Source organism: Haplochromis burtoni, unplaced genomic scaffold, assembly GCF_018398535.1.
Source record: "Haplochromis burtoni strain Fernald_Lab_line unplaced genomic scaffold, NCSU_Asbu1 Contig_566, whole genome shotgun sequence".
Lineage (NCBI taxonomy): Eukaryota > Metazoa > Chordata > Actinopteri > Cichliformes > Cichlidae > Haplochromis > Haplochromis burtoni.
The window spans coordinates 238,652-254,499 of NW_024582927.1; the positions used below are offsets into that span (position 1 = coordinate 238,652).

Here is a 15,848-nt window from a genome sequence, read left to right on the forward strand (position 1 = left end):
AGTATGTGACAGAACACTAATTACTTGTTAGGTTTCTTTCTTCTTCTGACATTATACACATCAGTAACCATGTTTCTCTTTTCAGCATACTTGGTTGCCCAATTGTGAAGAAAAGGAAGCTGGAGGAGGCTGAGGCCGGGGAGAACCAGTCCGCTCCCAAGAGAAAGAATCAGTCTGCTAAACAGGCAGCAGATGGAGGGTTGACTGCAGACAGTGACACAGCAGAAGAGGAAGAGGAGGAGCAGAAAGAGAATGATGGGGATGAAGAAAACAAGGACAAGAAGGCCAAAACAACAAGCAGGCCAGAGTCAATAAAAAGTGAGTAAATCCAGACTAGAGCAGTTGCCTCCTTACCCGCCAAGCAAAACTGGCTCCTGTATACATAGTTATTTTAAGTATGTACAGTCAGGGAAAACAATTATTTGAACCCCTGCTGATTTTGTAAGTTTTCCCACTACCAAAGAAATGGTCAGTCTATAATTTCAATGGCAGGTTTATTTGAACAATGAGAGACTTTACTTTATTGATTTATATAGTACTCTTCACAGGATAAAAACCACAAAGTGCTTCACAATAATATAAAACAGATAAACATAAAAGAGTACAATCAAATACACAGCACAAATCTAATTAAAAACTAGTCTAAAGATGGAGGGAGAGAATTCCACAACCTTGGGGCCACCGCTCTGGTTTTAAAACGTGTTCGGGGGACTACCAACAGCCTTTGAAATCAATAAAGTAAAGTAAAGTAAAGTAAAGTAAAGTAAGAGACAGAACAATAACCAAAACATCCAGAAAAATGGATTTTAAAAAAGTTACAAGTTAATTTGCATCTTCATGAAGGAAATAAATATTTGATCCCTTTGCAAAACGTGGTTTAGTGCTTTGTAGCAAAATCTTTTTTGGTAACTGGAGAAGTCAGACGTGTCTTGTAGCTGGCCACAAGTTTTGCACACATCTCAGGGGGGATTTTGTCCTACTCCTCTTTGCATATCCTCTCCAAGTCATTAATGTTTCATGGCTGATGTTTGGCAACTCTAACCTTCAGCTCCCTCCACAGATTTTCTGTGGGATTGGAGACTGACTAGGCCACTCCAAGACCTTAATATGCTTCGTCTTGAGCCAATCCTTTGTTGCCTTGGTCGTGTGTTTTGGATCATTGTCATGCTGGAATACTCATCCATGACCCATTTTCAATACCCTGGCTAAAGGAAGGTGGTTCTCACCAAAGATTTGATGGTACATGGCCCCATCCATCCTCCCTTTGATGTGATACAGTTGTTCTGTCCCCTTGGCAGAAAAACACCCTCAAAGCATGTTTCTACCTCCATCTTTGACGGTGGGGATAATATTCTTGGAGTCATTGACAGCATTCTTCCTCCTCCAAACATGGCAAGTTGAGTTGATGCCAAATAGCTCGGTTTTGGTCTCATTTGACTACAACACCTTCACCAAGTCCTCTTTTGAAACATTGAGATGTTTGGTGACAAACTTCAAAGTTTGAGTAGTTCTGGCCTGATTCCTCACCGTTCTTATTCTCATAAACTCCACGAGGTGAGATCTTGTGTGGAGCTCCAGACCGAGGGAGACTGGCAGTTATTTTATCATTCTCCCATATGCGAATAATCACGCCAACTGTTGTCACATTCACACCCAGCTGCTTGGCGATGGTCTTGTAGTCCATTCCAGCCTTGTGTAGGTCCACAATCTTGTCCCTGACATCCATGGAAAACTCTGGTCTTGGCCATGGTGCAGAGTTTGGAATCTGGATCGATTGATTGCTTCTATGGACAGCTGTCTTTTATACAGGTAATGAGCTGAAAAGGCTCCAAATGTCAGCTTGTTACCTGTATAAAATATAAATGGGAGCCAGAAATCTTGCAGATTGATGGGGGATCAAATACTTATTTCCTAGTCAAAAGTTTGGACACACCTTCTCATTGAATGGTTTTTCAGATCTTTTATTGTTGTAATTTGTTATGGAATAATAAACTGTAAAGCCTCTGAAAATGGAGGGGCTGTGCATAAAAGTTCCTAAACAGATAGCGCAAGACCTTTGTTAACATCAATCTTGTTTGTGGTGTACAGACACAAAATTACAATTTCTGTCACTGTCAACTCTGATGTTACTCTGATGTGGGTGAAGTAGATCTTAAAATGTAATGCCTACTTACATAAAAGTAACATTGTAGACTTTGAAAAATATTGATAAAGGTACATGTAGTTGTAATTCCTTACTTCAACCTGAAACTGATCCAAGTTTCCATTTTGTAGTTGAAATATAGACACATTAAAGCATATGTAATCCAGTGTCACAGAAATGAGCTTTGTATAAAAACAAGGACATTAAAAAACATAATCAGTATTTGAGTGACTGTGACGAACAGAACCGTTTCAAGATAGCGGAGAGTTTGGCATGAGTGTAGACCAAAGCCAACTTCCTGAACAGTTGACTTTGGTCTACAGTTTGGTTTGCATGCTTCACTTCACTCTTGCTAAACAAATCACATCAAGTCACCTGCAAGATCAGTCACAATGCTTGTTTTTGTGAGATGACACAGACAAAACAATCTGTGGCAATGACATTTATCTGTACTTTGAACTCCACAGCAGAGGCCTCACAGGTGACAAAAGTAACAGCAGTGTGTCCTTCAGCTGACCTTGACATGAACAAACACATCAGTGCAAAGGCTGAGAACAAAACTGTGAGTGAGAAAGCTGGTGAGGAAGTAAAACCTTCTGATGACCTTCAGCAGGAGGAAACAGAGACAAAGGATGTGAAGGATGCTTGTCTGATGACCAAGAATCAGCCATCTGTGGAACCCGCAGAGCTAACAGGCATTCCTGATCTAAAAGAAACAAAGGAGGCGGAAGAAGCAGAAGAACAGGAAGAAAATGGACAGCAAAAAAGTCCTGAGAATATTGTAGAAGAGAGGGTAATAGAAAGACAAGTGATAAGCCAGAAAAACTCAGATCATCAGTATTCAAGTGGTGATTACGGCCATCTGGCAAAAGAGTCAAAGCAGCATAAGAGGGAAACTGATGAAGAAGAGGTCGAAGAAGAGGAAGAAGAGGAAGAAGAGGAAGAAGAAGAAGAGGAGGATGGAACAGACAGGGAGGTTCTCCAAGAGGTTGACACTCCTTACACTTTGAGTCCACGCACTCAGGGATCTGAAACTGAGGTGTCACTCAGGGAAGAAAAGATCTGTACTCCCATGACTGAGGAAGAAGAGGATGAAGAACAGGAAGGGGAGAGAGAGGGGGAGGATCACAGACAAGAGAAGGAAGACAGTGAGATCCTGGGGGAGGAAGAGGAGGACCAAGACTCCAGTAAAGCCTCTCCAACAACAGTGGTTATAGAGGTCCGCTCTGAGGAGGATGATGATGATGATGATGATGAAGATGAAGAGGAGGAAGAGGAGGAGGAGGAGGAAGAAGAGGAAGGAGAGGAGCAGGATCGTGTCTCAGAGGGCTCGGGAATAACAGACGACTCAGAGAACTGGGATATGACTCGGGGGAACCTGGGGCTGCTGGAGCAGGCTATTGCTCTGAAGGCGGAGGAAGTGAAGGAAGGCCAGGAGAGCCGGAGCTCCCTGGACTACCAACCATACACATCATCCAGCAAGAGCTCAGAGGCTGCTGCTGTAGCCCGCCGCACCACTCACTACAGCAAAGGTAAGAAACAGCAAAGTCAAATGTGAACGTGTTTGCATAGAAAGTAGGTGATCACTATCTAAATAAAATTCCAGAAAAAAAGGAAGTCAAGTGTCCAACGCCAGGGTGTGATGGGACGGGTCATGTGACTGGGCTGTATCCCCATCATCGCAGTCTGTCTGGATGTCCTCACAAAGACAGAATCCCTCCAGAGAGTAAGTATAGCTTACCATTAACTTCATTGACCAACATTCAAATGTGTGCACTTTGAATTATCACCATGATTAATAAATACTGACCAATAATGCTAACACACAAACCTGTTTCTAAAAAAGTGTCCCTAATATTGTAGGGTGTTTACCTTGCAATTTAAAGTGCCTTAAGGTGATTGGTGCTATATGACTGGCCAACACTGAATTGACTAGATAATAAAATCACCAAATTGTAGGTAGCATCCTGCAAATTTATATTTAGTAATGTTATTTCGGAATACAATATCATCATAGGTTTTCACAGATGGGTGAATCCCTATCTTTACTTTTGGGGTGCTTTTTTTTTTTCCTGACCTGTATGTTTGTTTATTAGTTGTGAGGTGTTCCACAACATTAGACTGTCACATCCTCAGCATATTAAGTCAACTATTTTACATAGGCTTTTAACTTTTTTGGAATTCAGGTTGTAATTATTATTATTAACTCTACCAGCTTTACCATTACTCTTACTTCCACTACTGCTGTAAATTCTGTATCTTTGCCACTTGTCCTTTTCTAGCTCATACAGGTGTACACGTACATTACTACTGTTACTGCTGTGAAACCACCTAATGCAAGATAAATGCACTGACCTGAGTTTGCACTTGCTGTGTGTCTGTAGTCCTGGCCATGCATGAGAACGTCTTGAAGTGTCCTACTCCTGGCTGCACAGGCCAAGGCCATGTTAACAGCAACCGCAACACACATCGCAGGTTAATAAAGCACTCGATACACTCTGAACACTTTTTACAACAGTATATGAAACAGAAATTGACTGTCACTACTTCATAGAAAAGAACTTGTAAAAAGAGGCTTGTATTCTGATGGGTTTTTTTAAATAGTTTAGTGTTAAAGATCCTAGATCTGATTGCACACACACACACACACACACACACACATTTGCAAAATAATACTGCATAACATTTCATTGTGCTCACATCTGCTTACACTGCTTTCCCAGCAATTCAGTGAGTTTCTATTGATGAGCATTTTATTTCTTTAAATGCAATATCATTGGCATGCCTCCCCATCAGTCTGTCCGGCTGCCCCATTGCCGCAGCTGCTAAGCTGAACAAGAACCAGGACAAACAGGTTCATTTACAGGCTTCAGCCAGTGAACCCTCTTCCAATTCTGACAGAGTGCTCAGGTGAGACATGCAAGAAAAATTTTCAACTAATTGATTCATACAATGTTAAAGTATCAGTACCTAAATCAGGGCTCTTTTTTTAGGCCCATGTGTTTTGTCAAACAGCTGGAGATCCCTCAGTATGGCAGCTACCGGCCCAACACGGTGACCACTACACCTCGAGCAAACCTGGCCAAGGAGCTGGAGAAATACTCCAAGGTGTCTTTTGACTATGCAAGCTTTGATGGTCAGGTTTTTGGAAAACGTACGCTCATTCCAAAGACACCTAGCACTGCTGAAACATCACCCAAAGCCTTCAAAAGTAAGACACAATTTCACTTTGCTTTTATTTTTTAACAACTTACAGGCTTTTTATAACCAATCCAATCCAACTTTATTTATATAGCACTTTAAAAACAACAAAGTTGACCAAAGTGCTTTCCAATAATAAAACAGAGACAGCAGTTAAAAAACATACATTAAGCAGACAAAGAAATAAATATAATAACAATAAAATAAATACATAAATGAAAAAGAAGATAAAAATAAATCAGTATATATATTAAATATTAAAACATGAGTAAAATAGACAATAAGATATACAATGAATAAGATTAACAAAATAAAAAGATTAAGAGTGACCAACAGCTGACTAAAACTGACTACAAGCTGACTCTGGTACGACTCCTAAAAAGCCTTTGAAAAAAAGTGTATTTTTAAAAGTGATTTAAACATTTCAAGTGTTGGGGCCAGCCTAATATGGAGGGGCAGTTTATTCCATAATTTGGGGGCCACAACAGCGAAAGCTCGGTCCCCCCCGTGTTTCAGTCTCGGTATGGGGACAGCAAGGAGTGACTGGTCAGTTGATCTGGGAGACCTTTGTGGACTGTATTGGTGTAGAAGGTCTGACAGGTAAGAAGGAGCCAGGACATTTAAAACTTTAAAAGCAAACAATAAAATTTTTAAATGAATTCTAAAATGGACAGGCAACCAAGTGTAAAGAGGCAAGAACAGGGGTAATGTGCTCACGTTTGCATGTCCCTGTCAACAGACAAGCTGCAGCATTCTGGACCATTTGCAAGCGTGATAATCAAGCCTGATCAACAGTAACAGTAACAGTAACAATAAAGTCCATTACAATAATCAAGCCGAGTGGTCACAAATGCATGTAAAACTCTCTCCTAGTCACATAAAGAAATAAAAGGTTTTACTTTAGAGAGCTGCCTCAGCTGAAAAAAGCTTTTTCTCACCACTGTATTTACCTATTTGTCCATTTTAAGAGCTGTGTCAATTTTTACTCCAAGGTATCGTTATGGTTTTAACATAAACTCTCTATGGCACTGTTTGTGAACCGCATTCCCTCTGTGCAAATTGTTATTTGTTTGGTATCTTCTGATCAATTGCAGTGTTATAATACATCCATATTACAAGTAGATGAAGGCTTAAATGAGATATTTCAAATGACAAAGGCAATATTTATCTCCTTTAGAGATACCAAAGAAAAAAACTTGGTGAATCTGATAAGCATTAAGCACTTTCTTTCACTGTCTTATTCTTGAATATATTTTAGAACCAAGCACTCCTGCAATCTCCAAACAATTTAAACACAGAATAATACAAAAAGAAAAAGATTATGTAGTTAAGGCTGGAAATGATGACCCAAATTAAGGATGCATGTGATGGACCGAGCAGTGAAGGAAAGTCAGGTACAGGTTAAAGTCCAAAAAAGTTTTTTTATTCAACCCCAAAACAAACTCGGTTAAACTATACAGAAAAATCTAAATGTTGGGCCCATAAAAGAGGTCAAAGTAACAAAACTACACAAGCACTAACAACAACTGAAACAAACTGACCTACCTAAACAGACAAGTGGAAACTTAAATAGTGGCTGATCAGCCCACAAAAGCAAAAAAAGGGATAAAACACACAAAAACCCAACTGAGACTAACATAACAAATTCCATTTCCCCCCCCATGATCCAGAATTGTGGTATGACCCAATTTGCAGTTCTCCATATAAGCTTGCTCTGCCCCTTTTCTACCTCTTAGCTCATCAACCAAGGGACCCCAGCAGCTGTCACTGAAGTAAAGAAAACAGAAGAAAGATTAAATCATACATATATAACAATGTAAACTAAAATATCCTCACTTATTTTAAAATACAGTATTATGTGAGTATATAAATGAATTAATTCTAAACCAAAACCAATTCTTTATTACCCTGTAAATGAAATCCTATATCTAAAGGAAGAAAAATGTAAATGTAGTGTTATGTGTAAGCCTCTGTTGTAACATTGATGTTTGGTGGACATTACCACTGTGTGGCTGTAACTGCAGCCATCACAATGCAAGAAATTCAAAAGATACAGAAGGAACAAAAACAGTTGAAAGCCAAGAAAGCACAGAGACTAAATCCAAAGCAGGAAAACAAAAAGCAGTGTTACACACAAGGATCAGCGATATTCTGACAAAGAGGTACACGGGAATTGTTATACACTGAGCCTGAGAAATGACAAACATCAGGGGAAATGAGATACAGGTGACAGTGAATAAGTAAAAGTAACACATGATACAAAAGAAAACTAAGCTACAAAGTAAAACATTAAAACAATTAAAAGAAACCAAACACAGAAACAAGAAGACACACACCAAACATAAGAAGAGAGACAGATGGGGAAAAAATTCTAATTCTGTTATACATTTACCCTCCTCACATCCATCAAGCACAAGGTAACCTATCAGTTGAACTGTGGGAGGAAGCCAAACTACCTTGAAGATGCCAGGCACAGGGAAAATGTGCAAACTCCACATATGAAGGCCTCATTTGGTTCCTGGTTTAGACCAGGAGTCTTTTTGCTGCGAGGTGACAGTGCTAACCATTCTATGTGAAATGGTCTTATTCACATTTTTATACCACCTTTCAAACATAGCTAGGTTCTGCAAAGGGCTTTTATAATGTTTCCCATTCACACTCACATGCTAAAGAGGCAGAGCTGCCATGCGTGACATCTGTATCAGAAACAACTTAAGGCGCAGTCCTGAGATTATAGGGGCAGAGAACCACCTGAGTTATATCCAAATGGAATATGTCATTCTACAATTATTCTGATCAATAAATGACATTATACCAAAAAACAATTTTTGTCAGTAACGTCTATAAATTTGTATTAATAACTGTATGTTTTTGTACAAAATGTTTTACTTTTTTAAATAATTTATACATAAAAGTTTGTTTTTTCACTTGCCAAGCTCTGTATACATGTAAAATTGTATGAGGTTCTGCTATAACTAAAAGGAAACCTGAACTAGTACATATGTTGCACTCATATAGTCGTAGAATATGCAGTAATCTCCTCCCAATTTCATGTCTCAAAGAAATCATTTTGTTCCACTTGTATGCAGCTAAATTATTCCCCAAGGCATCCTCCCCCAGTCACAGCATGTCAGGAAGCTTTTCTATGAGCACCTTGTCCTCCAGCGGTTATGACTATAGCCAAGATGCAGAGGCAGCCCACATGGCAGCAACAGCTATCCTCAACCTGTCCACCCGCTGCTGGGAGAGACCAGAGACACTCAGCACCAAGACCAGGGAGCCCTGCACCAAGGTGATGCACAGTGAATTTCATTTAGACGCAAGCTTCTTTTTTAAAACTACGGTTTAAAATAGCCTAACAATGAACAGTGTATGAAACTCGTGCTCTTTGAGTTTGCAGTCACTTCATTTGCACACTGTGTCCTCACTTAGGAGGCGGATATTGAGGTGGATGAGAATGGCACCTTGGACCTTAGCATGAAGAAGACCAAGCGGGAGGGAGTACAGTCTCCAGAGCCTTCATCTTCTTTGTCTTCTTCCTCTCAACATGTGGGAGCCATTGCATCTCAGGGCCAAACTCAGCAAGAGTGGGAAGGCCCACTTGACTTCACCAAAATGGGTGGTGTCAAAGAAGAAGACCACGAAGAGGTAAGTAGAGATCTACTGTAAATGAGGACAGCTAGAGAAAATGAAAGCGAATCAGAGCTGATTTGTTGGGAACCTACAGTTCTTAATAAATGTATTAGAGCACCTGCAATAAAAACAAGAAAAACACAAATACTTTAGAAATCTGTCAAGATTGAAGTCGTAAATTATTATTAGTGTCATATTAAACCATTAAAAATTTAATTTGGAACGCCAGTAAATATTTTCAATTTGACATCTTAATCAAAAAACAATAATGTACTTTACTGCTTTTTCTCCTGTCTTGAAAAATAATACATTAGAAAGTTCATTGATAACAGAAATAATTATATTTTAGCTTTAAATTGTTGGTTTGATTAAAGTGATGCACATGGTGGATTAACCATTACAGAACCATAAAAAATGATTTAGGGAATAAGTAGAGCTGTTCAATTACCCTTACATTGGGTGGTGGTCTAATAAGGTGGCATGGTTTGTGGCTCAGCTGCAGGGGAGCGGTGAAGCTGCCCCACATATCTGTTCTCCATCACCTGGTCATGGCTCCCTACTTCAGTAGGATCCCTGGACCTAAGGGGAGAGGATCACTGAGCTGCAGAGAGAGTGGGCTGTAGAAATTATGCAGCAGACTGTCTTATAAGCTGTTTGCACAAATTTAAAAAAAACCTTCACACGCAGGAAGAACTTCCTGCTGGCCTGGGTCCTTGCTACAGTCACTTCTTTTCAGCCAGTGGAGGTGCTAACCCAGATGCTGGCTGACCTGGTAGCTGTGCACCGGGAGCAGGCAGTGGTGCATCGCCATCTCCTAGATAAGCTGCGGGATCATTCCAAGCATGGGACAAGTGTAGTCGAATGTCTGGTTGCTTGGGCTGACTTTCACCTGAACATCACGAATAGGCCATAGTGCTGGTGCTCTCTTGCTCTTGACAAAGGCAGTCACACTTTTCTCCTCTCCTCTCCTCCTCTCCCTTAGCTTTCCTGCTTGGCCTCTTGTGTCCTTGTCTAGTCTCGTGTTTTTTGTATTACTTTTCCCTGGAACACTCTCTCACAGAGAGGAATTATGGATTTGATCAACTGGTCCCTGAATGCAATTGACACCCTTTTCTCAACGAGAAGTCTGGGCTCGGGTGAGCCTGAGTGTCCTGGAGGTACTTTCCCTGCTGAATACTTGATGGACGGGTGGCATTACTCGAGGGTTGTGTGCCTGGCGGGACTGTCGATCGAAGACGCTGAAGATATCTATCTATTCGGAACCATGATAACAGGGTTCTTGCTGATGGGAGCTGGCTTGGCCCTGGCTTATCGAAGAAATAAGAAAGCGAAACCGGCTGTTCAAACCCCCACAAGGCTGCCCGCTGGGATTGAAACGATGGGACGAGGCGTGAGTTCTCAAAATGGGCTCATTTTGCGCAGCACGGATAAGATCTTTGAGAAGCTTGCAAATGCCGTGAACACTCAGAATAAGACCTCTGAGCGCAAATTGGATTACACCTTGGAGAAGCACTCAGAATAAGAGTTGTTCGCACTAAAGTAAAAACCACCATCACTTCATGCAGCTACCACTTCGGCACCAGCTGTGATCTCAAGGCTGGAGCTGAACAAAAACACCCTGATAACAGACTGTGCTTAGACTGTTCCTCCCCTATGCAAGGCCACCTGGGTTGGCTGGAAGACTGTTTACTTAGCCTGGCAGGGCGAAGGACACTATCTCAGCTGAACTCTGGACACACACACACATACACTGATACACACTCATCCCCCCTCCCTTTCTAAACGCCTTCGGTGCTTGTCCCCTCCCGGGGAAGATGGCGGTCGACTGGACCAGCGCAGACATGCTGCAGGACCGGATGCGCTGTTTACACCGGCTCTCTATTACCCTTTACCCTCCCCTGTTGCTTGTCTCGTGTTTCTTTAGTGTATTGATAGTCATGTGCTTTTTGTATGCGCTGAGGTGTTTTTTTTTTTCTGTTCTCAAACTGATCTCCCTGTTGGAGCTCAGTCTGGGGGGAGTTCTTTTTTCTCCTCGTATTTCCTCATGTTGTGTATTTACCATTGTTATACCTGTCTGACCTGTCTTCCCCATGTGATGTTTGTGTAATGTATGTATGGTCGGAAGGGTAAGATGGCGCTGGCATGGCTGGCAGCCTTAACCCAATTTCCCTCGGGATGAACAAAGTATGATCAATCAATCAATCAAATTAAATACAGGTGAAAAAATGCATGGAGTAAAGGCTGCAGTTAGCTCGCACCAGACACATCCCTTAATTCTGGGGACAGATTGGCCAGGGTTTATTAACCTTTTGGGGCAGTATGAGGGATGCATTCACGACCGGTGTGTAGTGTCTGTGCTCACTGGTGATGCGGGTCATCTGATGCTGACTCTGGGGAGGAGGAGATGGCAGGTACTTCACTTGAGGCCCCGCTGCCTCTAGTAATTCACTCCACACACGATTTCCTATTATAACAGTCTTGCGATGACATCCAATGCTCAGCCTTTGACCAAGTGATTAAAATTGATGGATTTATTAAGTGATTCATAACACTTGCACGAAAGAAGAAGCCGTGGAAAATGATTTTCCAGGCGGATTATGTGTGCCGATGGCACATGTCCTGCCTGGAGTGTCCGGAGTTGGTTAACCAGCATCCCAAAAGAGATACTGACTGGCCAGGGGCCTCTGTTCATGTCTTGTACACTAAAAGAACTGCATGAAACATGAATTTTAAATTCTTCTTCAGCCACCCCACCAACCCCTCTGTTGTTTACAGTGCAGGAGGTGCCCCAGGCCTCAACGGGATTCCTCCCTTTCGGTTATTGTTTGGCAGGAAGCCGCAAGAGCATGGAGCAGACTGTCTCCTAAATTGTTTGCACAAATAAAAAAAATTCACATTTGGGAAAAACTGTCTGGCAGCCTGGGTCCTTGCTACAAGCACCTTATGTCTTACCTTGCTTTAGGTGGAGTACACAGCTCCCTCATATACCTCATCTGAAGGTGAGGAAGAGGACCAAGAGAACTTGGAGGACAGGAAATACCCCGGTGAGGTCACCACCACCAGCTTCAAGGTCAAGTTTCAGCCCAAAGACAGCAAAAAAGAGCTTCTTGTGTAAGTCTTTAATATTTTTTACAAACCTTGTGTGATGAAAACCAGCTGTACAATTAAGAGCTGTGGCAGAGAAACAAACCCAGTTGCAAAGATTTTTTTAAAATGAATGGCAGTTTGTAAATTGGTCTGTAATGATCTAAAGCAGTGGAATCTCAAGAGGGGTTTATAGAAAATTATAGCTAAATGTTTAATACATTTAAGAGGGATTATGTCAGTAGGGCAGGAAGACGTGTGCATGTGAGAAATTATATCAATGAAATATGTCATGCAAATTAGTGCTCGTAAAGAAATTTTGAAATTTGGGTTGTAGGGGTTCATTTGGGACAGATGGAAAACTTTGTGTATCCTCATATTAAATAAGAAGTGTAAAACTGCTGACAAAGGATTATTCAAGGCCTCAGTTTCAAAGGGTTAATAAGCAACTGTAATATTTTTTTGGGTTCTGTTCTGAGTGGAACATCTTTTGTTGAAAAACAAACTTTCTGACCAGGTCAGTAGGCTGGTCAGAAACCTGGCGTCAGCAAGTCAGCAATGTGCGTATTTTGGTTCATTGTCCTGCGGAGAGCAGCCTAAGTGGCCTTCCAGGTGCCAACAGCTAACCAGATGCTGCTGCACAGAAGAGACAGAACTCTCAGCTTCAGTTGGTGGAAACAGAGGAGGTTGATAGATGTTAAATGTAGAGACACCATAGCCAAAGACGTCACGGTACTGTGTTGTTGATCCAGGATAGCTGCTTGCTCCAGGTGGACAGTGCTTCTAACTCCTGGTTGGCTCGTTTGGTTTTCCTGTTAATGTGCAGATAGATGCCAGAGGAAAGACTAACCTTGGCACCGACAATGGCATAGATCTCTCTCCAAATGCAGGATGTAAACTGGGGTCCCCGATCGAATGCAATGTGTTGAAAGAGCCCACAAACTTTTCTCAGTGAGTTGCTAATAATAGACAGCAATGAAGTGATTGTGAAAGTTCCAAACAGGACAGAAGGAGGCAAGATCTCTAACGAGGATGATGAGGGTTTCATCTTTCCCATTACTGTAACTAAGTCATTCACTTTTATTGGAGAGAAGGAGATACATGACTCAGGACACTGGTGATCATCTTCATAATGGGAGGAACATAAAGATAATTTCATCTTATCTACAAAGTCACTGATAAATATATAACGCTCTGTTAAAATAGCCTCTTTCACTGTCTCATTGTTTGATAAACAAACAAACCCGTGGTCTTTCATAGCTGCTCTGCTTTTTAACAAGCATGCTGATGACCACAAGTTCTTTTATTTAGCCAGGGTGAGCAAGAAACAAGAGACAGAAGGTTTCTGTCTCTTGTTTGTCACTTTCTGTCACCTTACTCATTTTTCAGAAAGAAAAATGAGTAAATGGAGCAGGTCATCTACCAAGCAGAATGTGGGTGAGTCAGTATCCTCAAGTACTGAACTCAAGTTCCTCCCAATGCTCCTGACTCACAACTGGAGGGTGTGTGTGAATGTTAGAGCGGGCACCAAGGTTTGAACATGTGTGTGGTTGGGTGAATGAAGCTTGTAGTAAAAAGCACAAAAGAGTACTCAGAGTAGACAAGTGTTATGGGGGAATTCAAGATGGCGCCGTAGAGTAGACATTGTGGCTGAGTGAGCTCCAGTGGTATTTGTTAATATTTATCTCATATCTTTATATTTGAATGGCGTCAAGTACAGAATTTCCAAAGGGGAGTGTTTTGACATGAACCTGAACAGTTACTTCCTAAAAATCTCGGACAGAAGTACAAAAAAATCATTGAGGAAAACTCCCAGTTATGCTGAAAACAAAGAGGAGCTAGGCACCATACCGGAGATACTGAGCATGTCTGCTAGTCCCGGCTCTATTGTAAGTATTGTTCACGCTTTGGATAGAATAACTGATAATCTTACTAAAGTAATTGACTCCAAGATTTCTACTGTTCTCGAAGCTATTAAAAAACAGACCTCACAGCTGCAGGCGATCGCCACCAGAATGAATGAGGCGGAGAGATGGATTGCTGATGTGGAGGACACGGTGACATTATCAGAGGCTAAGCTGGCATAACTCGAGAAACAAATACATGAGATGCTAGAACATAAAGATGAACTTGACAACTGAGGTCGCAGGTGCAACGTACGTATAGTCGGCTTACCTGAAGGCACGGAGGGCCCAGATCCAGTTAAGTTCTTTGAAAAGTGGATCCCGGAGTACCTCCAGATGGACACAAAGGCAGGGAGGCTGAAACTTGACCGAGCACACCGATCCTCAGCACCGAAGCCCGGCGTTGATCAACGTCCCAGGCCACTTATAATGAAGTTTCACAACTATGCAGATAAACATGATGGACGCGGCTCGTCGGCTCGGACCCCACCGATCTAACAAGGACAGCCCCACATGTAAGGAATCTAGGATTTCCTTCTTTAATGATTAGCTGGGGTCGTTCGAAGACGGAAAGCTTTCGATGATGTAAAGGTGCGGCTGAGGAAGATGAATGTGGACTATGCATTACTATACCCAGCTACCTTGAGAGTAATGGTGAACGGGACTCAGAGGAGATTTAACACCCTGAAGGAGGCCGTTTCGCTGCTTCATTCACTTGAACAGAGGCAGGAAGACACTACTCCTCAGTAACTTGTCTATCAGTAGGTGACTTAAATAATATGGCAAGTAATCAGATGCATTTGTGTACATGGAATGTAAGAGTGGTCCATAATCGTATTAAAAGGAGAAAAATACTCACCTTTCTGAAAAAAGAACACATTGATATTGCACTTTTGCAAGAAACACATTTAAATGATGTAGAACACCTTAAATTACCACAAGGTGGAATTGGACAGGTATTTTTCTCCTCATTTACCTCAAGAAGTAGAGGGGTGCAATCCTTGTGAGGAAAAGCCCCCCTTTTTCAAATACAGAGTGTGTCAAGGACAGGCATGGAAGGTATGTTATAGTCAAGGGAATATTATTGGGTATGGTTGTTTCTATATTGAATGTTTACTACCCTCCTGCTCATCCGTCTGATTTTATGACCACAGTATTTACAGACTTCGCTGAGATTAACTCTGACATTTCTATAGTGTGGGGAGATTTCAATTGTATACTGAATCCTGTTATTGACAGGCTCCCCCACAAGCCTTTGCCTCTCTCACCACAAGCTAAGGCACTTAATTCTATCTGTGAAGATTTGAGATTTGTAGATGTATGGAGAATAAAACTAGGATTGATTTTTTTTTTTTACCAGGGCTATTGTTGCACTTAGTCTTATCGTGTGAAATTGGTAGTATTCTAATCTCAGGCCATGCCAATGTAAGGCTGGATCTCTCTCTCTCAAAGATATGGTAAACAGAGCAAAATACTGGAGGTTAAATACAACTATTCTAAAGGACCATACATTTATATCTTACTTCAACATTGAGTTTAGATATTTTTTGTACATCAACCGGCAGTCAACAAATGACTCTGCCCTACTGTGGGAAATTATTAAATTATACCAATAAGCGGCAGCAGAAATTGAGGAAGCAGAATCAGTTAATGACAGAACTTAAAACAAAAGAAAGTACTTATGCTGACTCCCCAACTCCTGCCTTACTGCAAGAGATATCTGCTGTCAGATCAACTTTAGATAGCCTTTTTACGCAAGATGAAGAGCTTAACCTTAAGTTTACTACAGGGAGTGCAGAATTATTAGGCAAGTTGTATTTTTGAGGAATAATTTTATTATTGAACAACAACCATGTTCTCAATGAACCCAAAAAACTCATTAA

The 15,848-nt window shown here is 41.3% G+C and overlaps 1 protein-coding gene across 1 annotated transcript in view; it reads left to right on the plus strand.

Annotated features, from left to right (window-relative positions):
• Positions 1-3,422: 3,422 nt before the first annotated feature.
• LOC102313346 (myelin transcription factor 1) overlaps positions 3,423-15,848 on the plus strand; it is a gene marked incomplete at its 5' end in the record, with an annotated part of 43,513 nt that continues 31,087 nt past the window's right edge. Inside the window, 8 exon segments of the mRNA XM_014329459.2 lie at positions 3,423-3,675; positions 3,750-3,869; positions 4,528-4,618; positions 4,940-5,053; positions 5,137-5,354; positions 8,434-8,636; positions 8,777-8,992; positions 11,940-12,088. Coding sequence (XP_014184945.1) covers positions 3,423-3,675; positions 3,750-3,869; positions 4,528-4,618; positions 4,940-5,053; positions 5,137-5,354; positions 8,434-8,636; positions 8,777-8,992; positions 11,940-12,088 — 1,364 coding nt within the window.